At 36.9% G+C, this 26143-nt stretch overlaps 1 protein-coding gene and 1 pseudogene across 4 annotated transcripts in view; both read right to left on the bottom strand.

Moving 5' to 3' along the window:
• Nucleotides 1-26143, bottom strand: part of KCNIP4 (potassium voltage-gated channel interacting protein 4) — a gene marked incomplete at both ends in the record, with an annotated part of 1193276 nt that overhangs the window by 923695 nt on the left and 243438 nt on the right. The window contains one exon of one of the 3 annotated variants that reach the window (XM_079704277.1): nucleotides 3525-3612. The exons of the other annotated variants lie outside the window; for them this stretch is intronic. Within the exon in view, the coding sequence (XP_079560403.1) occupies nucleotides 3525-3612 (88 nt within the window). Of the gene's footprint in view, nucleotides 1-3524; nucleotides 3613-26143 lie in introns of those variants that run through there. 3 annotated transcript variants of the gene reach the window in all.
• LOC307050504 (bleomycin hydrolase-like) lies at nucleotides 7160-8525 on the bottom strand (annotated as a pseudogene). The gene has a single exon. The product of its transcript is annotated as a bleomycin hydrolase-like (transcript).

The following is a 26143-nucleotide window of genomic DNA, read 5'->3' on the forward strand; positions in this document are numbered from 1 at the left end:
AAAGTTCTCTACTTGATGAAATGAGGAATGCTTATGTCATGCTTTTAATAATATAATTTTATTAAATTTGAAGTACTGGAATCCACTACTTAAACAGCAATTCAAAGCTTAAAAGAATGTTTTGGTTTGAATTGCCTCTGTTTCCCTCAGGTGGAGAGTTGAACTTCACCACACCTGTAGCTCATTGTCTTGAAGCCTGAAACAGAGCTCCAGGCAATAGCCACTTCACATATATGTTTTGGGAATACCTGCTAATAGGAAAATGTGTTCAGGTCTTGATTTTTCAAGAAAACTACGTGCAGAGAATTGATAAATGTCCAAACCACCTTCCGAAAAGAACCATAAAACATTCCAATACTAAACTTCACAAATAAAGAAGAAACAGTTTAAAATTCAATATCTGCAATATTATTTACCCTTTTCAATGGGTCAGCATTTATATGACAGGGTATTCCTTGGGCTCCTATAGTACACAAATTGCCCATCAATAGAATAAGTCTCATACTACTAGTGTCAGACTAAAATCCTCAAAATCAACTCCATTCCTTTAGATGTACAAAAATATATTGGTTACCATGAGCCCCATCTAGATTAGAATATAATATGGTACAAGAAGATGTAGGTGTCAAATTGAAAAGGAATTAGGATAACTGATCCTGTATCACACCACACTACACTGAACATGGTGGCCACTAACTTTTAATATTCGCATATGGATTTCTGAGATTTATTATATACCAAAGAATCTTTAAAAAGGCTTATATTTTCATAACAAGTAAGGCCAACACATGTGTTTGTAAAATCCACTCTTTGCAAAATGACTTGCCATGATAAAAATAGTAAAAAGTTTCTGGTAAAATGAAAGCATCTTATTTTACCTGGACAAATTTTTATTACTGAATTTGCACTCTCTAACATAAAGATTATTTTAGAAAAAATCACTAATTTTAAATTATTTATTTAATAGGCATTGCCAAAACTTGTATGAAAAGATCCCAGAAAAGGAAACTGCTTTTCTCTAACTTGTGATAGCAATAAGACACATCAAAGGAGAGTTTGTGTTCATGAAAATGTCTTTGCACTTCAAATTTTCTGTTTGTATAAAGGCATGGGCATTTTGGTATCAAATGAAAGACAACTGCCAACAACCTAGATTATGTATTTCAGAAATAACCTATTTCCAAATGTAAAACAAAATCACTATTTCCTTAGATCACATCTTTAATTGAAAAAGTGAAGATTAAGGGCTTGCTGGTAAAATGAAGAAAAAAAATCATCCAAGGCACATTCATATTGTTTTAAATTTTTGATAACTACAAAGACATATGCTGATTGTTCAGGATACAATTAGCAACTGCTTGCATATCCAACCTTAAAGCAAATTTTTTAAACTAATTCAACTCTGCTTCCTACTTTTTCATTAATTACTAGCTAAGGGACTTGAAAGTGTTCTAATGAATTTTACATTAGATTCTCCAATGTGAACAGTGTATATTATCACAGCATCTACTAAACGCATAAATTGGCTTTTCCAAGTTGCATTCTGAGCAGTTGCAAAGATTCTGGATGGATTTTACAACATTTAGTATTAGAGACTGAGCTGAAAAGAATTTTTACGAGAAACAAGTTGCTGTAATCACATTTCCCAGGTCATAAATCTAACTTACTATTTTATAATAATCTGTCTTATTTCTCAAAGTTCTTATATTTTTCTCCTGTGGCTCAGAAAGAAGAGAATGAATCCCACCTATATTGATTTCTAAATACGCATTAAATAAGGCTTAAAATATTTCTGCTACACTAGCTTTCCATAAATTTCATATTATAAATTACCATGCAGTCATTAGCCGACCACTACATATTGGATTCAATGTTTATGGTTTATGACATCACAACCATTTACCATCTTCATAAAATTCTTTGAAATCAGAAGTTTCAGAAAACTATACACAAACTGAGCAAGAAAAGGCAGAGCACTGCACCCAAATCCAGCAAGAAACAGGTACAACCTTAAAATTGCCTTATCAAGGAGGAAAACACAGACTACCATGGAAACCTCATGGAAAACTTTCTTCTATAAAATATTTCTCTAATTTCATAGCTAGATAAAAGATCCCCTATTGAGCATTGTCCAATAAGACATGACATCATAAATGACACATCATCCTTAATTGAATGTTTATAGCAAATATATTGACATTATTGATCACAATTGACATGATACAGCAAACTCATATTGGGACTCAGTATAGAAGTGTAAAGACTGGGTGAAAAATACAACAGAGCTCCAAGTTAACAAAAGGTAGGTACAGACTCTCAATAACTATTCTTAAAAGTGTCAAAAGCCACCACAATTTGCACAGCTTAAAGATTAGCATCTGATAACAATCCTGTGATTATGTTTATGAATACTTAATAATGCTCTCAGAAAATCATTTGATTTTCATAGTTATCCCCTCAAAACTATTTTCCTGATCAGGTTGTCAACATAATCATATATGCAGTTCTGCCATTCACCATAAAGACTTTACTTCCTAGAGAAAATGTTGCTCAAATTCATCCCTCATCCTTGCAGTATAGTGTATAGGTGGTTTTTTTTTTTTTTTTTTTTTTTACTAACTCTTCTTTCTCATGATTTAGATAAAAGAAGACACGTGTAAGTTGAAAAAATAAAGCTAACAATAGTTCTTCATAGCCAGAATCAAAGTGTGGTATTTTATCAACCCAGCTTTGCTCCTCAGAAGTTTGAGGGTCCATTAAAAATATCTATTATCAGAGTCAAAGTAGTTTTGGTCCCACCTGTCACTACCTCCATTACAGCATTGCCTAGGAATTTCACGGGCAGCAAAACTGCTGGTTTAGGCTCATAATTTTGGAACACCTTAAAAAAATTTTCTATCAATACTTAGATTTAAATAGAGTTTCTATTTCAATTGTGCAAACTGTTAAACATTAAAATCCACTGCAATGAAACAAATATCAAAGCTCTCATGGACATTATACTCTTCAGCTGTTTTCACAATTTGCTCACATTTTGCAAGGAATTCAGAAATCCAAAAGAAATGTCCTTAACTCTTTCACTGCTAAGTTCTATAATCAAATACTAGAAATAATCTATGGATTATAATGATCAAAGGTAGAGAATTTCTAAATACCTGCAGGAAGAACAGCTTTGTGATTTTCCAGCAAACTGCAGCAAGCAGAAGAAAGGGAAAAACCCTCACACAATCATGCATTTAAAAAAAAAACCTTTCTACTCTGCAGACACTGCTTCCTTAGATTGAGACACATTTAACAGCGACACTGCCAAAAAGACACAAAAGATATATCCACAGAATCCAGTTCTATCCCAAAATTAGAGCTGCACTGCACACATTTTTAGAAACGTGAATCTTAGCAAACACAACTGTATTTTATTGACAGCATTAAAAATAAACACAACATAGAAATAGTGAGCCTTTCCTATTCCATTTCAACTTCGGTACCATGCTCTACCAGACTCCATTAAAAAAAAAAGTCATTACCTGTATGAAGAGAACCTGTTAATAGCCTGAGAAGGTACTGGGCAAATTTCAATATTTCACGTTTACATCGTTTTCTACAGCCACTCATCTTAAGCAACAAGGTATTCCTCTGAGAAGAGCCAGAAGTCTTTGCCAATAAAAAAAAGACAGTCTCTGAGGGGAAACTTCTGTCTCAGTTTATGTCACAGGCTGCCTCACAACTCCTGTGGAATTAGCTGTTAGTGCCTGAATCAGAAATTCCTTTAAAAAGCTAGAGAAGCCGGATATAGATAGAACAGTAACAGGGTGGTGAGAAAGGGCTGCTTCTCAGGTCACCAAGTTCTTCTGTGGCAACAGATAGGCTGCCGGTTCACACGTGTAGTAACCCACGGTGGCTCAGCTCCGCATCCCCTCTCCAGGAGCAATCACAACCTCACAGACCATTCAGAGGGAGGCGGGGCCTGCGATGCCAGCTCATCAATGAATCAGCATGTAAGCAGGTGAGGGGACAGATGACAGGTCACTGGGGCTGAAACCCAGTGAAAGGAGCCCACAAATGCCATCAAGCCTGCTGGGGAGGAATCTCATTGTCCAAGGCTGTACAAAATGATTCCCCCCGCCAAAAAGGCAAGTAGGAAAGCATGCTGTTCAAGGTCAGACACCAGACAATTCCCTGATACAGTGTTAATCAGATTCAGAAAGCCTAAATGGTGAAAAGGCTCATTTGAGAAGCTGACCCTGATTCTAAACAGATTTGAAGATTTACCACCAAATAGAGGCAAAGCTCTTTTGTCACAGATAAATATATTCTACTTCATGGGCACAGAGGTGGAAAATAAGCTGTTACCTAAATCTGGCTGTGTTTTCTGCACTGTCCAGGCTCAGGGATTTGAAAATTAGGGGAAAAAAAATCATTGTCTCCTTTAAAATACAGTAGCCTGGAAACCACAACTCTTAAGCCCCTATACTTGCTTCCAGGCAACAGAGCTCCAAAACTAATTTACTGCATTATCCTAAGAGAACGACTGCCTCAGTTTCCTCATATTTCTAAAAGGTAAACTGCAACTTGCTAGCTCCTTACCAGTTGACTTAATAGTGAGAACAATTGCGAGAGCTCACAATTTTCACAAAGAACTATTCTATTAAAGATAGTGTTACAGAGGTAGGCAGTTGCTATGAAAGCTAGGAAACTTCCTTGAATGTGTAGTTTTTGGGTTTTTTTGTTGTTGTTGTTTTTCATTCCTGAGTGCCTTGGGAAGTTTCTAAGATTTGTCGACAGTCTATATTTCCAGGGTGTTTGGTATTTTATTTGTTTTCACTTATTTTGTGTGTGTGTGTGTGTGTGTGTGTGTATATATCTCCTTGATATCTCCTTGATACTTAGTGTATGATATCTCCTTGATATTTAATGTACGTGGATGTGCCTCCTCCATATTTTAAATACCTAGACAGGACATTTTTTTTTCTGACAGTTTTAATAATTCTACTTGGAGCTAATATTTCCCAACAATACTATACATGAAATGATGTTCTTTTACAATAAAGAAAGAAGTATTCCTGGAACCATAGATTTAACAAGATCTAGTAATAACTCGCTCTTTTCTGTAACTCTCCCATATTTCCACCCAACTCAGTGATACCATCATCTGAAGGAGATAATGAAGGATGCTTTCCGAGAATTTTTAGGACTTCAGTTGGAAGTATCTGAGATAAAAACAGGTTTATAAACAAAGGTTAGCAATACACTTCTTAAGGTTCTTTCTCCCATGCATTTGCCATGAGTGATGGCATCCCAAAGTTTGAAATTGGCAGAAGAAATACACTATTGTAGTTCCACAGCTGGGACAAATTATTTTAAAGCCCCACTTTCTTATCTGTAAAATGGGTAACAGGACACTTCATTTGTTGGAGAGTGAAATAAGATATGGTATAGATGGCATTAAGCAGATCACTTTCATTCATTTATGCAGAAATTATGTATTGAGCACTTGTTTTGTTCAATACATGGTTCTAGGCGCTGGCCATACAGCAGTAATGAAAAAAGGCAAAGCCTCTGCATACACAGGGCTTACACCTTAGATTAGAAAACAACAAATTAACAAAGAATAAATAAAAAATATCCCATATAAATAGATGTTATGGAGACTAGTAAAAAACAGCTTAACAGAATAGAAAGTGAGTAGATTGAATGGTCAATGAAAACATTTCTTCTTCTGGAATACAGATTACAAGAAGGAGACAGCCATCAACCATAAGATGTTCAGGCGAAAGAGCATGTCAAGTAGAGTGAAAAGCTTGTGCCAACACCACAAGCTGGAGAAGAGCTTGGCATCCTCAAGGAACAGAAAGAAGGGTGTGACTGCTGAAGCATACTGAGTCAGGAGAGCCTTATAGGAGATGATTTCATAGGGGAGGCCAGGGCCTACAAACCAGAGCCTACTAGTATGCAGGGTCTTATAGCCAGGGTAAGGAATTTGGATTTAGTCCATGTGAGCTGGAAAGTCACTCCAGGGAGTAGGAAAATTATATGATCTCTCTGCTATGTAAAGGATGAATTGTAGAGGAGCAAGAGTAGAAGACTGAACACCTACGAGGGGCATCGCAGTAGTCTAGAGGAGGAGGATGGTGGCATGGCTTGGAGTGGAAATGAGAAGTGGTTGATTTCTGGATATATTCTGAAACAGAATTAGTAGGGTTGGAAATGAGGGAAAGAGAAAAGTTAAGGATGACTTAGTTTGAGGCTTGAACAACTAGATAGATAACTCTAATGAATTAATAAAATAAAACAACTGTGGGTAGACTATGACAGTTGAGAAAGTCAAAAGTTCTACTTTGGACATATTAGCATTGAGGTTTTGTTTGTTTGTTTGTTTTAGCAAAGTGTTTTATTCAAGAGCTTCTCAGCACCATTTAGTTGTCAGAAAGAATGGATACCCACTTTCCGGTGCCCACCCAACTCCCAATCCCAGAGGCAGAAGTTAAACCATTTGGTGAGAGCTCCTGCTAATGATTATAATTCAGATCATGATAAGGTTTTGGTTGTTCTCTCACCTACTTTCTCCAACCCTCTACTTAACCGTGACTCAAGTAGAGCTGTGTTCCCCTGCAGTTCAGAACAATAGGAAGGAATCATGTCAGTTTTGATCAACCTCACATTCCTGGCCTATTAGAGGCACATAAAATTACCCTGAAAAAACTGAATCCAGTGACTGCCACCTAGGAGGGACGGTGTTACTGTCAGGCAGAATGCAGTTTTGAGAGCTCAAATATTAGGGCACCCTCCCCCTACTCTAGTCTAGGAACAAGGAGCACTAAGTCTGTTTTCTCTCCACACACCTCAATTGCTCATCCTCTCCTGCCTTACTAAAAGAGACACTGAACCGAACTGGTGTGACAGGCTTAAGACAAACAATTACATCTGATTAAAATGCTAAGAGATCCTGAGCTGTTGGAGATGAGGAGAGTCGATAGTATGAGCTGATCTTTCCCTTTTTTTTCTTTACAGAGTATTTTGTTTCAGCATAAAGCACACTTTCCCAAAGAGGTTCCTGGAGGAGAATCCAAGAGTCTGACTGTGTAACTCTGGCTTCAGTCCCTGGATCTGTCCTTTGCAGCTACTTCAGGTCCCACGGGAGGAGGAAAAGCTGGAGGCAATATCACTCGGCCAAAGCACCCATGGGGTCCCAGGCTGGCAGGACAAGGGGTTCCTGCTCTAGTACAGCTAACCTCTTCAGGGACATGCTTCCTGTCCACCACCACTTCATAGACATATTCAGAGAACCACTCATCTGTCATGCACCGGTAACCTTTGTGGTCATGGTCTTCACCCCACGAATTTTCCACTCTCCATTTCACAAAAGCACCCTCCTAATCATCCTTTTCTGAGACAGCAGTGAAGGTCATGGCGTGGGTCATAAGTGACTCACCAAAAATCAGCCTCTCAGCTTTATTCATGTTCTTCATGGAGACACCAAACACTAACTCAAGGTCAAAGACATTCATGTCACTGAGACCCAACTTGCCATTGAAGTGTTTTCCAACATCACAGCCAAACCATACAGCCTCTCCATCTTTGATGGAGGCAGCAACCATCTTCTGCAATAAGTCAATGGGCTGGTTGTTATATAGAGTCTTTCTCCCTCCAACCGTATTGCTTAAGTAGTCCACTGTGTAAAGTTTGTTGTACTTGTGCTGGGGCCGAGGGTCATTCACTAAACAAATCTTATCTTCCATATTGAAGAGTGGCTTGACATGTTCCCTGTAAAACTTCAAGGGTGTTATGGGGCCAATCTTTTGATAGTTTTTATCTTTGTCTCGATACTCCCAGGCGAACGTCTCTGGTGGATTACCCAAATAGATGCACACCACTCTGCACATCTCCTCCATCATGGTATCCTATGTGGCTGAGATTTCTCCTTTGGTTGCACTGTTGTATACCAGGTTCCGTAGTCGTATACAGAATTCTCTCATCTTGTGATTCAGAATATCATTCATCCTTCTGGTTGTCTCTGTTGTATAAGATTCAGAGAAGCACTTAGCAATAACACCATATTTTTCAACAATATTGACAAGCATATCCCATTATCCTCCATTATTTGCAGGATTTGTAAGCAAATACTGCACCAGCCTACCATCCTCAGGCTCCTTTTTCTGCGCTGTGTCCACAAAAGCATTTAAGAAGAAATAACAGCATTCAACCTTGTCCCAGAAAAAGAGGTAAGATAGACTAAATTCAAATTCTTCAATATTTAATTTTCTCATGAATGGAAGTCTCATAACATTCAGACAAGGAAAGATCCAGCATCACCCTGAGCTCTTCTGGTTGGTGACGGGCTTGCCTTCCAGATGCACAGCCTGTTGCAACACATGCTGAACACCCTGGACCGTGGCCCTCTTCAGACAGATGTCCAGCAGGTCATGGGTGGTACCAGCAGGCTGGGCCAGTACGAACTGAGGATCGGAATTCAGTTTCTGAAGCAGAGCAGCTACCTTCTCCAAATTCAGTCCTGCCGCATCGTTCATGGTGTCCACGCTGCCCAGCAGGGTAACGGTAGTTTTGAGGTCCTCAGGCAAGTGCCAGGACTGCAGAGCGGTTCACTGCCTAAGCTGCCCGACCTGCCTCTCCCACTGAGATATTTTTAATGTATTCAAAATTTAATACATTTTTCAATTAACCCATTCATTTAAAAATATCTATTTAAAAGGAGAAAAGCACTACAGAACCTGCAGATATCAGAGGATACTAGGAAAATACTACATAACCTGTAGAGAAATAAATTTGACAATTTAGCTGAAATGGACAAATTGTTTTAAAAAAATCTACCAAACAAGAAATAATAGATAATAATTTGAACAGTCCTATAATCGTTCACTAAATTGAATTTACAATTTTAAAACTCCCCAAAAAAGAAATCTTCAGGCCACATGGTTTCATTGGAGAATTCTACCAAATATGTAAAGAAGAATTAACACCAATTCTTCACAATATCTTCAAGAAAATAGAAAGGAAGTAACACTTCCTAACTCATTTTATGAACCAGTATTACCCTAATAAAGACAATACCATAAAAAGAAACTACAGACAACTATCTCTCATTAATACACACTCAAAAATCCTTAATAAACATTAACAGAATAATTCAGCAATATATAAAAAGAATGATCTACCACAACCAGGTGTGGTTCAGTCTAAGGCTCTAAGGTTGCAAGACTGACTTGATATGGAAAAAGCAAAGTAATTTACCATATTAACAAGCTAAAGAAAAAAATCACATAATCACATCTATTGATTCAGAAAAAAAATATATGGCAAAGTTAACATGCCTTCATAATTTTTATAAAAAATCTCAGTGAAATAGGAATAGAGTGCAACTTCCTCGACTTGATAAAGCACATCTACAAAAACCTACTGGTAACATTATACTTAATGATGAGAGACTGAATGGTTTCACCCAAAGATTAGGAACGAGGTAAGAATGTCTGCTTTCACCAGCATTATTCAATATAGAGTTGGAAGTAGTACCAGTGCAATAAGATAAGAAAGGAAATTAAAGACATACAGACTGTATAGAAAAAAATAAACTTATCCTATTTGAGGATGACATGATTGTCTACGTAGAAAATACAAAAAAAAAAAAAAAAACTTAAAAATACTCCTAGAATGAATAGTGAGTTCAGCAGTCATAGAATACGAGCTCAATATTAATTGTACTACTGAGAAGTCATTTGTACTAGCAATAAACATAAAAATTAAAACACAATATCATTAACAATGGCTCAAAAAAATGAATACTGAGGTTTAAATCTAACAAAACATGTATGAAATTTGTATGCTGAAAATTACAAAACCTCTGGAGAAGGAAATAAAAGATTTGAATAAACAGAGAGACATTCTGTGTTCATGTATTAGAAGACTCAACACAGTAAAGTTGCCAATTCTTCCCAAATTGACATACGGTTTAACACAGTTCTAATCAAAATATGAGCAAGATTATTTTTAATATAGAAAAGATTATATTAATTATATGGGGAGTAAAAGAAACTAGAATAGCTGAAACAATTTTTAAATGAAGATTAAGTCTTTAAATAATTCTACCTGGTTTCAAGAGTTATGCAGCTTCACTAGTTAAGACTGTGGTATTGGTAGAGAGATGGGCACATTGTTCAATGGAACAGAATAGAAAACCTAGAAATAAATACACACAATTATCCACAACTGATTTTTGACAAAGATGCCAAGAGAAAATCAGTGGAGGAAAGACAGCCTTTCAACAGGTGGTGCTGGGGCAATTGGACATCTATAGGCAAAAACTGAACCTTCACCAAGATCTCACGTCTTATACAAATATTACCTCACAAAGGATCACAAAATTAAACATAAAACTACAAAAGTTTAAGAAAAAATAAGAGAAAATCTCTACAATTTGGGACTAGGTGAAGATTTTTCAGACTTGACACCAAAGGATTATTTATAAAGGCGAAATTGCTAAGTTGGATGTCATCAAATTTAAAAACTCTCACTCATTTAAGCAGATGCAAAGTTAAGCTCCAAAATGGGAAAAAATATTTGCAAACCACATATCTGACAAAACACTATTATCTAGAATATATAACGAACGTAAAAAACTCAACAGGAAAATGCATACAACCCAGTTAGAACATGAACAAAAGACATGAAGACATTTCACCAAAATAAGATATTCAAATGGCAACAAAGCACATGCAAAGATGTTTGATACCATTAGTTATTACTGAAATGAAAAATAAAACTACAGTGAGTCCGCCATTACACACCTAGCTGAATGGCTAAAATGAAAAACTAGTGATAAGACCAAAGGCCGGTAAGGATGCAGAGACACTGGACCATTCATACATTGCTGGTGGGAATGTAAAGTGGTACAGCCACTCTGAAAAACAGTCTGGTAGCTTTTTAAAAAAATTCTAAACATATATCAACCATTTAACCCAGCAATTGCACTCCTGAGCATCTATCCCAGAGAAATGAAATATGTTTAGACAAAAATCTTTATATAAACCCTTATAGCGTTTTTGTCTATCACAGCCCCAAACTGGAAACAACCTATAAACAAACAGTGATTCATACACACCAGCAAGAAAAAAGGAATGAACTATTGATATCTACAACCTGGATGAATCTCAAGGAGATTATGCTGAGCAGGGGTGGGGTTGGGAGAGAAGCCAATCTAAAAAGGTTACATATTGCATGATTATATTTATGTAACAGTCTTGAAATGATAAAATTTTTTAAATGGACGGCAGATTAGTGGATGCCAAAGATTAAGGAAAGGGTAGGGGCCAGAGGGAAGTGAATGTAGCTATAAAAGTGCAACATGATAGATCCTTGTGCTGATAGAAATATTGTCAATTGACATTGACTGTATCAATGTCAATATCCTAGTTGTAATATTCTACTAGAGTTTTGTAAGATGTTACCATTGGGGGAAACTAAATACTTTACCATGGATCTCTTTGTATCATTTCTTACAATTGCCTGTGACTTTACAATTATCTCAAAAACAGAGTTCACTTAAAATTAAATAAATTAAAAATTTTAAATACCTTTTGAACACCTATTATGCATTACTATTTTAGGTTCTGAATATACACAAGTGAACCAAACAGACAAAACAGTGATTCATGGAGCTTACATCATAATGGGGGAAAAAGACAATAGAGTGGGAGAGGGGAATTGAATATGCTGAATGAAGGGAGGGGATGGTGGTACATGTAAAATGGGGTGATCATTGAGTTCTCATCGAGGTGATATTTGGGTAAGGATTTGAAGAAGGCAAGGCACAAGAGTAAGCCATGTGGATACCTAGAGTACACATATGGGTACCTGCTCTGTGTATGCATATTTCTGTAATCTCTGAACAGTTAATTAATACTCTATAAACCATTCTGTTGAGGAACTTTCTTGAAATCAGCCCTTAGGGCTCATTTTTGATGTTAAAGCCCAGAGCACCAATCTGACCAATTTTTCCTCTAGGAAAGGCAACTATAAATCACCAGTTTTGTTGGTGAATCCATTGCCTGTGTCTATTTACCATTGGGGGTGTGTAGGGAAAATATTGTTGCTTAATGCTATCCTCAGGAACTTACAAAACAGAATTAGGAAAACAAATATAAAATGCGACAGATCATTAGAAAACAAAAAAGAAAAATGCTCTTAATTATCAGCTAATTTGGATTAATACAAGGATTACCTCCTACAATATATCAATAACCAAGGCTGCGTGTTCAAAAATAACAGACGTCCTTAATGTTTCAGAAGTGCTTGAGTAAAAGCCACTGTCATTCACAGAGAAATGTGAGTAAACTTCACAACAGCTCACAAGGGCTCAAGGCTTTTCTGGATGAACAAACTAGTTAGCACTTTTAGCACATGGTACAGAGGTTACTAAAGTTAACTGAAGTACAGTTACAGCTAAATTTAATTTAAAGGCAAGCCGGTACATCATGCAGTAAAAACCAAAGGTCCTACGATGAGGGATGATTCCACAGGCAACCACTGGTCTTGTTAAGTAACTTATAAGGAATGTGAAAGTACAGGCTCATTTCAGCATGCATCTCTCCTAGTTACATTTTGGAATTTTATTTATTTTTCTGACCAGCTCTTCTTGAGAAGTCCAAATCCAGGTAAAGCAAATCTTAAATACACTTGGGTTATGCTCATTGCTCCTTAGAATGGATAAATAAATACATAAACAAAGAAGCAAACAAACGATTGATTAAGGGAAGAGTCGGCTTTCCTTCAAGAAGAAAGAATCCAGTAATTCCCAAGAAGACTCTTGCCCCAGTGAAGTTTTCCCCCAAATGCTGCTCCTCTCAATACATGTTGGTGTATTTGGTGTGCCTCGGTAGGAATAGACATTATGATGCTTTTCCAATTGTCACAAGTTGCAAAATTAAACATGTGCAGCTTAAAAATAGCTCACCATGGGGCTGCAGAGAGAAGCAGAGCAGAGCCTTGCGGCAAAGTCACAGGTTTTGAAAGTGGGTCTTGATAAAATATCAGACTAGGTAGTTGTCCATTAGAGAGGAATGTGCCAAGGCTAGGTCCATTATTATTCCAGAAACATCACTATTCACCTACTTCAATGAATAAAGAGCATACCAACACACTAATAACTTTTGCATCAACTTTGGAAACAGCTTTGAGACTACAAAGCAAGTCAAAAATCAAACCTACTGGCTGGAGAAGTCCCCATTTCATGTGCCTAGGTCTAAATCAACCCAAAAAACCCATCTAAACAGTATTCTAGGTAACACCTAGATAATATAATAATTCATTAGACTCTCCATAATTTACTGTGATAAAATGAGAACAAAACTATTGATAGATATGAGAATCCTGAATCACACTGGCATAAAAGAAGTGAGATAATACAAATATGTACATGCAAATAGATCCATAGAAGTATGTATTAAATACAAATTGTGAGATTTTAAAATACCCATATGACTGAAGTTGTAGCTATTTTTTGTTTTCTTTTTAAGAGGGAGAAACATAGATTTTCATACATGTGAGTTCAGAGGTAAGTGAAAATCGTTTATGACACAGTTTAGGGAAAGAGTCTATTGTAAATATGTGCCAGCCAGAGCTGAGTGAGGACTCCTTCGATGGGGCTCCACCTATACGGAGCCCTATCTAAAAGCCTGATTATTATTGTTACGGGAGCTGGGAACAGATAGATGTATTTTGCTGATGGAGAGCCGTGAAAGTCAGAGTCAGATGCATGTGTTGTACTTCAAATAAGTCAACATGAAGAACTTGGAAGCAGGGTAGACTGAGGTACTAGTAGGAGGAAAGTTGCCACCTTCCCAGACACAGATTTACTCCCAGATTATAAAAAGGAGGACCTGATGAATCCCAAGTCCTATTCTTTCACAAAAGTAGGCTGAAAACCACGTCTTGAAAAAATTTATATTAGCTTATTTTCTTTGTGATAGATCCCCCCCCACACTCTCTGATGAGCCATATAGTTAAGGAACTGGGTTCTAATTTAGCACTGAAATTAAATATCAAGTTAGTTACCTTTACTTAGACTCATTCTACTATTAAGCAGGTTTGTAATCCCCTGCATGAAAAAAAATGCATTATTAAGAATATAAAAATAATGTCCTATAAGTATATAGCAGTTTTAAAGTATTCGTATATAAATACTTTTACTTTATTGAGATCCCTGGAACTTATTCACTTCGATTTTACCCACACTCCTCCCCAGTTTTTCGCAAAGTATGGTCCTTGACCTATTTTCATCAGAACTAGCTGTAATGCCTGTCTGAAAGATTTCTTGCTGCCTCTCCCCTGCCCCTTCAACATAAAGTCACAGAATTCTTAGGTTTGGGGTAGGAAATCTTACAAATTTAGAATCTGCTGAGTTCTCAAAAAACACAGACTTTTGATCATCAAAGCAACCTAAACCAACTTCCGTCTTGGAATGCAAAGTCAAAGAAAAGTCAATTGCAACTTGAAGGTGATAAAATTATGATTCTATGAATGTTTCAATAATCCACCAGATATTACTGCCTAAAGCCACCTACAATTGTTGAGAGTCTGGGATATCATCTTAGTAATTCATCCCCTGCCTTCCATTTCAAAACAAATCACAAGTGAGTGAAGGAAGCTTCATTTTCAGTTATATCAAAGGTAATCAATAGGCTGGTTTAACACAATCAGGTTGCTTATTTGGCTTCAGCAAAAGTCATCAACCAAAAGCAGTCCTGTGGTGTCTATTCAAATCTAATGGACACACACAGGCGTCGTGACACTGGCTTTTTACAACATTTCATAGAATGGCCAATGTACTTTAAAACAATTAGGCCACACAGATGATCTGAACTGGGATCCAGCATGCTAATTCTCTTCCCTCCCTCCCATTATTATATTTTTTGAAGATTGGTCTTTCTTTTTCAATTATCACATGTTATATACAATTTGGCTAATATAATTATGATTAAGCTGAACCCAACCAATGTTTGTTTGTTTTTGTTTCATAACGTATAGGCACAGGGCTTTCTGCTTCATTCTCTTGTGAGGTGAGAGCTCAGAAAAGATAACTTTGAGACTGAAGTAATTAAGTAAAGGGCAGTATACAATTAAAAAAAAAATTGAAAGGAGCGATAAACGTATTGGCCTCCCCCAAATCCCAACTAACACATACAGATGATCGCTTCAGAAATTTTTTTATTGAGTCTCTACTATTTTCCAGGCAGAGGTCAGTAATTAACTCTTAGATAATGTTAAGGTATATACTGAGCATTTAGAAATGCTAACCTAGCAGTCAGAAGAAAGTTCAAGGTTGAAGGTCACATGTAGAAGTCATTCATGTAGAAGTGACAGTTAAAGCTGACTATGGATGGAACCCCTGAAGGAGACAGAGGTGACCTACAAGGCTGCTGTCACACTGTCTCAGTTATAAATGGATTTGCCCTATTTTTCAATCAAGATCAAACTGCCTTACACTATTTGTTTATAATAAAACAGTTTTTTAAAAAGAGAAGATGTAAATTTTAAAATGTCAAAGAAGAGTTTAAAATAAAAAACAAGAAAACAAAGAACTAGTCTAAAGATTATGAGAAATAACAGTGATATTCAAACTGAAATTTTCAAGATGGAAATGCTGCCATTTGCAACATCATGGATGGACCTTGAGGGTATTTGAAGTAAGTCAGACAGAGAAAGACAAATACCACAAATTCTGTATGGTCTCACTTATATGTAGAATCTTAAAGAAAACAAAGACACAAACAAAAGTGAACATATATAGATACAGAGAACACATTGGTGAGCTGGGGCTGGGGGATGGCAAAATTGGTGAAAACGATCAAAAATACAAACTTCCAGTTATAAGATAAATGAGTCTGAGGGGTGTAATGTACAGCATGGTAACTACAGTTAACAGTACTTATTGTATGTGTGAAAGTTGCTAAGGAGAGTAAATCTTAAAAATTCTCATCATAAGAAAACAATTATTTTGTAGCTATGTGTGGTGATGAAATGTTAACTAACTTATTATGGTAATTACTTCACAATATATACATATATCAAATCATTATGCTGTACACCTAAAACTACACAATGCTATATGTCACTTATAACTCAATTAAAAAAATTATTTTGTAAAAAAAACCCTGAAATTTTCTTGATTTGTTCAACAAAAAATAATTTTCTCACTGATGTAAACAGCAATGACATTAGATAATCACCGAAACATATTTACTCATTAATATAATATAACTGTTTATGATTCTCTTTTGCAAAGTTCCTGCTAAAGCTTCCACTGATGCTTTCACAACTACATGAAAGCAATAGGCCAAATGCCAAAAAACAGCATAGATTCTAGCCCTGCAGCTAATTATGATAACCTCCTTCATATTATAATAACTCCTAGAGCTGCCAGGACATACAACTTTCAGATGAAATTGATGGGAGAGCACACACTGGCATCCCATTATGGAACATGAAGCAATGTAACAACAACAAAATACAACTGCTGCCATTCCCCCCAGATTATATTGATATATTCTTGTTCTGACCCACATAAAGGGAAATATTAGATTATGCTGAAAATAAAGACTTCTTTGGGCTTTGTTTAACAATTCTAAATTCAATTTTGACTAACTGAAGGGAAAGAACGCCTCAGAATCCTCTGTGCCTCTTGAATGTCCTTGAGTGTGCTCCACGGATTCATTTCCAAACAGCAGTCTGAGGACGATAACACTGCACATACTCCCCTGAAACTTGCTGCCAGACCCCTTCTCATCAGAGCAGCATGATTAAATATTCAGGATCGTGCCACGGGAGTGCCGAGCAAAATAACACAGGGCTCTGACCTTCCCCAGGAACTTCATTCAGGGAACAAATGTGTCACAATGAGTGACACTAACTGTGTGCTGTAACCGAAAACCACCTAATGAAGTTTTCATGGTACACACTCTCCAGGACGGTAAACGCACTATTAAACTCACACTGTAGTCGTCACACTAAAAGGCTTTTTAATGCATGCTGCAAATTCATATTCAGATCCAGCCACAGCGGACCCTCTGCTCCACGTAAAACTCCATAGCCGGGCTTCCCTGGTGGCGCAGTGGTTGAGAGTCCGCCTGCCGATGCAGGGGACACGGGTTCGTACCCCGGTCCGGGAAGATCCCACGTGCCGCGGAGCGGCTGCGCCCGTGAGCCATGGCCGCCGAGCCTGCACATCCGGAGCCTGTGCTGCGCAACGGGAGAGGCCACAACAGTGAGAGGCCTGCGTACCGCAAAAACAAACAAACAAACAAAAAAACTCCATAGCCCATGTGGCAGGAGTGGGAGGCTGTGAGATGAGCACTGGACTGATAGTCAGCCTGGCATTCTGGATCTCTCAAAGCCCAGAGCTGAGTGAGTTGCTTCAAGTCTCAGTGTCCTGGTGTGTAAAATGATGACATTGAGTAATCTCTGCCTTCTTTTCCAACTCAAAATAAAAAAAAATATCTACAAGAGGAGCTCTAAATATATTTTTTAAGATATCCACATAATGTTCCATAATATGGATGTAATTCAGTCTATTCACCATACATCTACTGACAGATATTCAGGACTTTTCAGTTGTCCTGCTATGCTACCGCAAATGATACTATAATAAATAACTCTATAAACACATCCTTATGATATGGAGCTTTCATTGCTATAGGTTTGTGTCATTTACTTAGATGCATGCCTACTACATAGTGTTCAGATAGAAAACAAGTTACAAAGACATGTATGTAATATGGCCCTATTCTTGTGAATTAAAACTACATTCTCTGCATGTGTGCATGTCATTTGCAAAGAATGGCAACCTACTTTGTTGGAGGGAGAGAACAGATGACATAAGAAAAGGGAGACTGCCACAAAATGGATGTTCTCATTGTATAGTGCTAACATTTGGAATATACAACTGTACAATTTATGAAAATATGAAAGATTTTAATATACATCTATGAGAAATATATATGGAGTAAAAGAAAACAATTTCATGAAGTGATGGGACATGTAGGCAAACTTTTACTTGAATCCCTTCTGCTATTTTTATATTGTTTTTGCAGAAAAGTAACATGTAGACAAAAGGAAAAATAATGAGTCTGTGATATGAACTTCCTTTAGAGGTTCTATGCTTGCAAAATACCAATGATATCTATTCATGGGCAGGCCACCATGGTGAAAACTTTTGCTATCTAATCTTCCCAGGAAACTTTTGAGGTAGGTCCTCTTATTCCCCCCCAAAAGGATGGAGGAACTGAGACTGAGAAGATTTAACTAACTAACTCTCCTATCTCTTTTACTGTGATATTAAATATCATATCCTAAATATGTTCCACAATTTTCCTGACACCAAAATCCATGCTCTGAAGCATCATGGAACATCAATGCCCACCTTTCTGCCTCCTGTGAAGCCTGACAAACCCACATACATCACTCCTATGGCTTAGAGCAAAGCCCCATCCCCCCGCCTTTCCTACAATGGAAGCCATGAAATGCAACAGATAAACCCTATGTGTGAGAAGTATGCAAAGCAAAAGTTAATATGATTGCTTAGAAAAATAACAAATATTATTAAATAATACCATCTTTACCATTCTGAAATATTTTTAATGGGTACAATCATTTCATAGAGGGACCTAGATACCACATTTCATTTAAGGAATTTTACAAGGTAGAGCTTGGCAAACTGAGCAGGATTTATTTTCAACTGAGGTAAGTCTACTATTACTAGTCCTATAGAGTAACTCCTTGTGTGTCAGGGAAACAGGTTTAGGGTGAAAACCTTTTTCTCCCAATCTTTCATCATCTGAGAAGTATGTCTTCAATGCTTTTATAATTTTGCCTTTAGCAAAAGACTGTTTATCTCATAACCATTTGGGCATATTTTGAAGATTCACTCAGTCTTTGAGTGTAGATGGATTTTTTTAAATTAATTTATTTTTTATTTATTTACTTTTGGCTGTGTCGGGTCTTCGCTGCTGCATGCAGGCTTTCTCTAGTTGCAGCAAGCGGGGCCTACTCTTCACTGAGGTGTGCGGGTTTCTTATTGCGGTGGCTTCTCTTGTTGCGGAGCATGGGCTCTAGACACGCGGGCTTCAATAGTTGTGGCACGTGGGCTGAGTAGTTGTGGCGCATGGGCTTAGTTGCTCCATGGCATGTGGGATCTTCCTGGACCAGGGCTCGAACCTGTGTCTCCTTCCCTGGCAGGCAGATTCTTAACCACTGAGCCACCAGGGAAGTCCTGGATTTTTTTTTTACAATGACTGCTGAGACATTTTTTATGTAGCCATCTCCCTAAATAAATTCTCTCCATACCTTTCTTCTCAGATAAAGCCAGAATCTCCATTTTATTTTGCTGCTGAAACACAGATTCATTTCTGCAAATGTTTGCTCCTGCACACAAAGTCTAGACCAGTGCCATGGACAGCTACTGTTGTGTGGGATTTAAGGGCAATTTTTCCATTTAGAGACCTGAAAAAATCTGGCCATAGCAGCAATCAGCCAACTTAGTCTTCATTCTCCTCTTCTTTAATTTCTTACCATTCTTTAAAGAATAGATACATGTATATGTATAACTGAATCATTTGCTGTATACCTGAAACTAACACAACATTGTTAATCAACTATATTCCAATATAAAATAAAAGTTTTTAAAAAATAGGAAAACTAGGGCTTCCCCGGTGGTGCAGTGGTTGAGAGTCCGCCTGCCGATGCAGGGGACACGGGTTCGTGCCCCGGTCTGGGAAGATCCCACATGACACGGAGTGGCTGGGCCCCTGAGTCATGGCCGCTGAGCCTGCGCGTCTGGAGCCAGTGCTGTACAATGGGAGAGGCCACAACAGTGAGAGGCCCGTGTACCGCAAAAACAAACAAACAAACAAACAAATAAATAAATGAAAATAAAAAATAGGAAAACTAATGTCTACATTGATAGTAATTAGAACAGTATTTTCTCTGAGTATGACAAACATTGACTGTAAAAGGCACTAAGTAACTGAGTTTATAGAAATGTCCTCTATATTTATTGGGTATAGGACAAGGATGTATATATTTGTCAGAACAATTCAAACTCTACACTTAATATCTGTGCATTTCATTATGTATTAAATACAACTCAAAAATGATGTAGAATTTAATTTTTTGAATTAAAAATGCTTCAGTAAAAATATAAAAAATAAGAAAATAAGGTCACATAGGCACTTACTCTATCATTGGACACCTTGGAAAGAGCAAGAACCAAGGACATGGGCCATTTGAGCTTCCTATGCCAGCCCTTTGGACCTACTGTCCATGATTTTGGCCAGATCATTTAAAAATGTCTATGCCTCATTTTAATCACATGTAAGGGAACTAATGATGCCCATCTAATAAAACTACCCAATAAAATTCTTGAGAATTAAATGACATAATGTATATTAAACACATTGGAAAATATCTGGTATACAGGAGATATCACATCAGTGGAAGTTGCTGCTATCGTTATTTCTAGATTCAAAATTAAGTAGGAAATCTTTTAAAGCAAATATCAAATAGAGTCAGTGGGAAGCATCTAAAATTCCTCTAGGTACCTTAGGAGAATCTTCTCAAATACTGTTGTGATCATTATTTGGATAATAGTTTATATCATTTTATAAGCAATATAGCAATATATCTGCATTCTTTCTTTTATCATGTAAACATAGGCTGTATAGTCAATGGGAAAAAATTACCAAAATAATTGTACTTCACAGTACGAGTATGGACAGACCCATGGATGGGCTTCAAAAGATTATAAAATGGTATGAAAATGGTATGAGTATGTATATATTTTTGACAAAAGAGTTCAGAGCTTCCATTCAATGCTGAAAAGTTTCTAACAGTTTAAAAATAAGATGTGATTCTACACTAGGTATATTGATGTAAATAATTTATGTCATCAGATTTTTTTCCCTCTAGAAATCTGAGGCATATATCAAACTATGTCCTAAAATATAGTCTAGTGCCATGTTTAGTCATCTTTTGAGGTGATTGTCCCCTTTGATAATATATGAAAATCATAAACTTTCTCTTAAGAGTAATGAGCTGTAGTCAAAATGACTGCACCTTCAATGGTTCCTAGTGGCAATCTCTCACTCAGAGGTTGGAAATGATCTTTCTCTCCCTTTCTCATTATATTGACAACTTTAAAATCTCCCCTGGCATTTATCTGCCCCCGACCCCGAACTCCCTTGTTCTTTGTGAGAAGGTCATGACAATGAGCCCCTTCTTTATCACTGGCCATCTAGGGCAGACAGGGAAGGAAGGAAAGACAGAAGAAGAAAAGGAAGGAAGGAAGATGGGGCAGAGAGATAACAGACTCATTTACAGGGATGGAGAATAGAGAGGGAGGAGAGAGGGAGGGAAAAGGGAAGAAGGGAAGAAAAGAAAGAGGTAGGAAGGAAGGAAGGGAGGGAAGGAGAAAGGGAGGAAAGAAGGGAGAGAGAGAAAGGGAAGAGAGACTATGACTTGGTAGCTTCTGGCATGTTAACATGTAATATGTAGGTTTCTGAGAGACATCTCTCCCAAACCCCTCAACTCCCTTACCCACTCAGCACATTTTCTCTGAGATAAAGGAGAAGCATTTGAGGACATTCTGATCATAGTTTTTAAAATTACCTATGAATGACATTTAAAAATTACCTATGACTGATACAGCATCTTTTAATAATCTGCCTTTTGAAAGTATCATATTTTATCATATGATAATCATATTTTATCATATTTTATTGTATCAAGTTACTATACATCAATGTGTATTTCTTCTTTACAAACTATTTATTTGTTGCAGCATGGATTTGTTGCAGCATGGATGAGAGGACAGCATTCTCCTTGGTGAACTGGAACAAAATCCCTCTGTTCCATTTTTGGTCTTTGATCTTGATAGAACTTTAGATGGTGTATCATTGCCATTTCTGCTATAAGATAAATTATTTTCAATTTAGTTTAACAAATGAGAATTGGGTCCTATCGCTTCCCTATATCAAGCCCAAGAACTAGATGAATTATATCTGCTCTGGAAACTTTATAGGACTACAAATGTTAGGGGTGAGCTGTATCCATCAAAAAAGTACTAACTGGAAAAAGTTACTTTTGTAAAAATTAATTTGCTTTCCTTTTGAAAAGATCTACAGTTTTCATAATAAGTTTTTTAAATATTTTCTTTGTGCTTCTGGTACCATCATTTTAAAATATTTCACTTGACTCTTACATTATTCATTTGCTCATTCATCCAAACATTTATTAAGGAAGGAACTGTAAAATCAGGTTACTTTGATACAGCTCTGGTTTCTTTAAGATCGGCATTCAAGTGGAGACATCTGGGATCCATCTAACTGGAAGGAATTAGTGTGCAAAATTTATTCATATAGCCATGTGAAAGCCTCTTCTATAATGATCTCACTTTTATGGGGAGCAGCTAAGGCTAAGAATAAGCCAAATCATTCTTGGTCAGCTTTGATGGTAAGATAGTGGTTTAGGAGAGCCTGACTATATTAGCCAAAGTAACTCAGTCCACATATGGGAGCAAATATGGAACAATCTTGAGCTTCTGATAAAAGGCAGAAACTTCTGCTTCCTTGAAATCCTATAAGAAGGATTCATTATTAGGTAAATTTAGGGCACTTAATTATAAGAGGATCTGATAGACATAACCCAACAAGTGAATCAGCTGGGATCACATCCTCCACCTCCCAGTCTGATTAACCCTTTCAAATTTCCTTACCTCCAATGCTGGTCCTAACTCATCCCTGCCTCCTAAAATGGCTCGTTGATGGCAGTAAAGGGATATGACCAAATATTGCCGGCACTCAGTTACTTTAGCTATTCCACCTTCCCAGGTAACTGTCTATTAAGAGCTCAGAATAAGTAAGTTTAGAAACATTTTCTAAGAAATCACTTCTCTCCAAACCCAGGTAAAGGTGGTGGTGAAGCAAGGTTTCATGCTGGGTCAGTTTGCCTACTCTCCTTCCAAAGGTGAAACTACCAACACTGGAGTTACTTAGTTTATGTCACCCTGTACTTCTAAAACTACTACGTTTTACAGGGTTTAAAGGATGCTGGCAGATTCCACTTTCTTCTCTTATACTCAGTTTTCCTAAGCCAGCATTTCTCAACCTTGACACTATTTTGGGTCAGATAATTTTTGCTGGGGACTTTGCTAGGCATTGTAGGATATTTAGCAGCATCCCTGGCCTCTGCCTACTAAATGTCAGAAGTACTCCTCCACTTGTGACAACCAAGAGTGTCTTTAGACATTTCCTAAGGTCTCCTGGGGGAAACATCACCCCTTACTGAGGAAGGACCACTGTTTTATGGCTATGACCCGATTAATGAGATCTTTGTGGATTCTTGCTTAGAGCCCTAGTGACATGAATTTTACATGTGATTTTGACAAAATTAACTACATAACTTACTATATATTAAGTAAATAGCTCCCTAGAATCTAATAGGTTATAAGCAGTAAGTTAAACGCACTGAGCATTGTGTGACCCTCTAGAAAAGCTGAGTCTTTGTCTTTGCAACAATTAAGCTATGCCAGAACCAATGGGACTCTCTTTTCCCAATGGAAAACCCACCTTGCATGCGCTTGGCCGCCTACATTCTATCAGAAGTCTAAGACTGGGACAAAGAGGCAACAGTCAGCGGTCCCTAATTTTACTCTTGCTAGCTTGTTTATTTTTCTTGACTGGGTTGAATGGATTAGAGTTTGTACATATTAACTCATTAACCTGATTCTTTACTTCCTTTGTTTTCTGACTTCAAGAATCTTGATCACTGTTCACTTACATCAGCTCCCTATTTCTGCTTATAATTCATTTTCTAATATTGCTCCCACTATATGTTTGCTTTATATTCTGAATTTATGATTATCAATGTACTTCTTTGTCTTGTATCACCAACATTACTTGGGATCAATTCAAGTTGTCTCCTAGTTCTGGCATCTTCTTGCCTTTTTTGTCCTGAATCTGCTCATATTGTGGTGTGTTAAGAGACACTCAGAACATAAAGAAGAGATAGCAGTTTACCAGTGGAGCAAAAAGAAAAAACTATAAAAACCAAGCACACATTCTCAGAAATACTTCTGCAGACTCCATAACTTTTGAAAATATCACATCATCACACTAGATTATGACTAGAATATTTGTAGTAATGATTTTGAGCCTTCGATAAAGGAGTAGGGATACTCTACTTGAGAAGAGAGGAAAGTAGGTACTGTGCTTGGAAAGAGATCCATCTCATCTGGTTAATAGGGAAGTTATAACACTTGAAGGGAGCTCTGGTTATATGAAAAATATACTTATTTAAAATACCACTTTACCTAAACAGCATATTTATTAACCTTTTTGTACTTATACCTATTAGGTTGAATCATATAAAACTGATATTTTTTACAGGCAAATACTGACGATTACATTTTCAACCCCAGTAATTCTAAGAAGTTCCTAAACACAAGAAAATACTTAATACAAACTAGGAGGGCCTCCTTCAAAGGAAACACATTTAAACTTTCATACAAATAATTTATTTCTATTTTGCTAATATTTGATAAGTTCTTTCTTTAAACATGGATATCCTTATGATCACAGGAACCCAAGAACATTAAAGGATAAACTAAAACAGTGTGAGAAATCACTCTACAAGACTATATAACCAAGGGATAAATAAAACTGATTAATTTAATGAGCAAACTTATTTGCAACGAACCTCTCCTGAATCCTCAAATTTCTGCTTTGCCAAGTTAGTGCATTTTAATTTTAGATGTCAGAATTTGCACTTTTCAGATTCTAATCTCTTGCAGCATGATCAATGATGTGCACTGCATTTGTCATTTTCAAGGTGACGGAACTCAGAATAAGAATTTAACAAACAAAACATGTCAAAGATACATATTAAGTTTCACAACACAACTGTTACCCTAAAAAGTGATCGATAAAGAAGTAATATTTTTTCTTTTGTAGTGAAACCCCCATAGTTGCTAATCACTGATGGTACCTAATGTGGGAAATCAGTAAGAGAGACACATCTTCAATACATGAGATGGACTATAAGAGAGAAAGAGAGGAGAAGGAAAGGAAACAGAGGAAAACCTAATTATATTAGATACCCAAAAACTCTGAAATGAACTCCATTCATCTCAGAGGAACATAAAGAAATATAAGGGAGTCAATTTAAATTTATTATCTGCCTGCTGCTGCTTCAGATGCAGCTAACAGATGCTCCATAGAGAACCTATGGGGAGAAAAGCTTATACATTCTCCTTGTATGAACCTGGAGTGATGGTGTTAAGAAGGGATGTAATTGTGAAAATATGGTACTTCATCAAGGCCAAGTTTTGTGTTACCAGCTCAATGGAGCAAGTAGAACAAAAATTCAACAAACATTTGTTGAATAAATAAATGAATGTGACTTTTCCTAAGCCATCTAGAAATCCATGGTGCAATAGAGGCTACCACTGGACCATGACCTCTTATCAGCAGTGCAGAAAGGAAACTTTTGGGACAGGTAAAAGAAGAAACAATAGTGGGAGGGCCAGTTACCTAATATGTTTTCTTTATCTGTTTACACTAGTTGATGACAGTTCCTTTCTAATCCTTAGGGCTTCGTTTAAACATGACTCCACCTTTCATGCTCAAGAAATGTGCACTGGCCAGTTGCATTAAATATCACATAAAGTATTTTCCATAGCAAGTACAGTACGTATTTCCCTAACGTCTCCATGTATAATATAAGTAGAATAAAACGATTAAGAGAACAAAAGAAAATAATTCAAAATTGCAAAGGCAAATGGAGCCTCACAGCTGATAGATGTCAAGAAAATTTAAACTAGATTCTACTGTCTTGATTTTCATATCTAAACACTGGAACATTCGTTTGTTCCTTCCTTCCTTCTTTCCCTGTTTGTTTTTTTTTTTTTTTTTTTAGTTTGAAGAGTCTATCCATGATTACCAAGCTGTTCTCACAGATTTAAATGACCATGCTTCACAGTAAAAGGGAATGATTCAAAGCTGTTATGTAACTTTAGGGCTTTAATTCAATGTTTCCTTAAACTGCTCAATGAGATAACTCCAATGTTTATGTACAAAATAGTTTTTCA

The sequence above is a fragment of the Hyperoodon ampullatus genome (genome assembly GCF_949752795.1).
Source record: "Hyperoodon ampullatus genome assembly, chromosome: 1".
NCBI lineage: Eukaryota > Metazoa > Chordata > Mammalia > Artiodactyla > Ziphiidae > Hyperoodon > Hyperoodon ampullatus.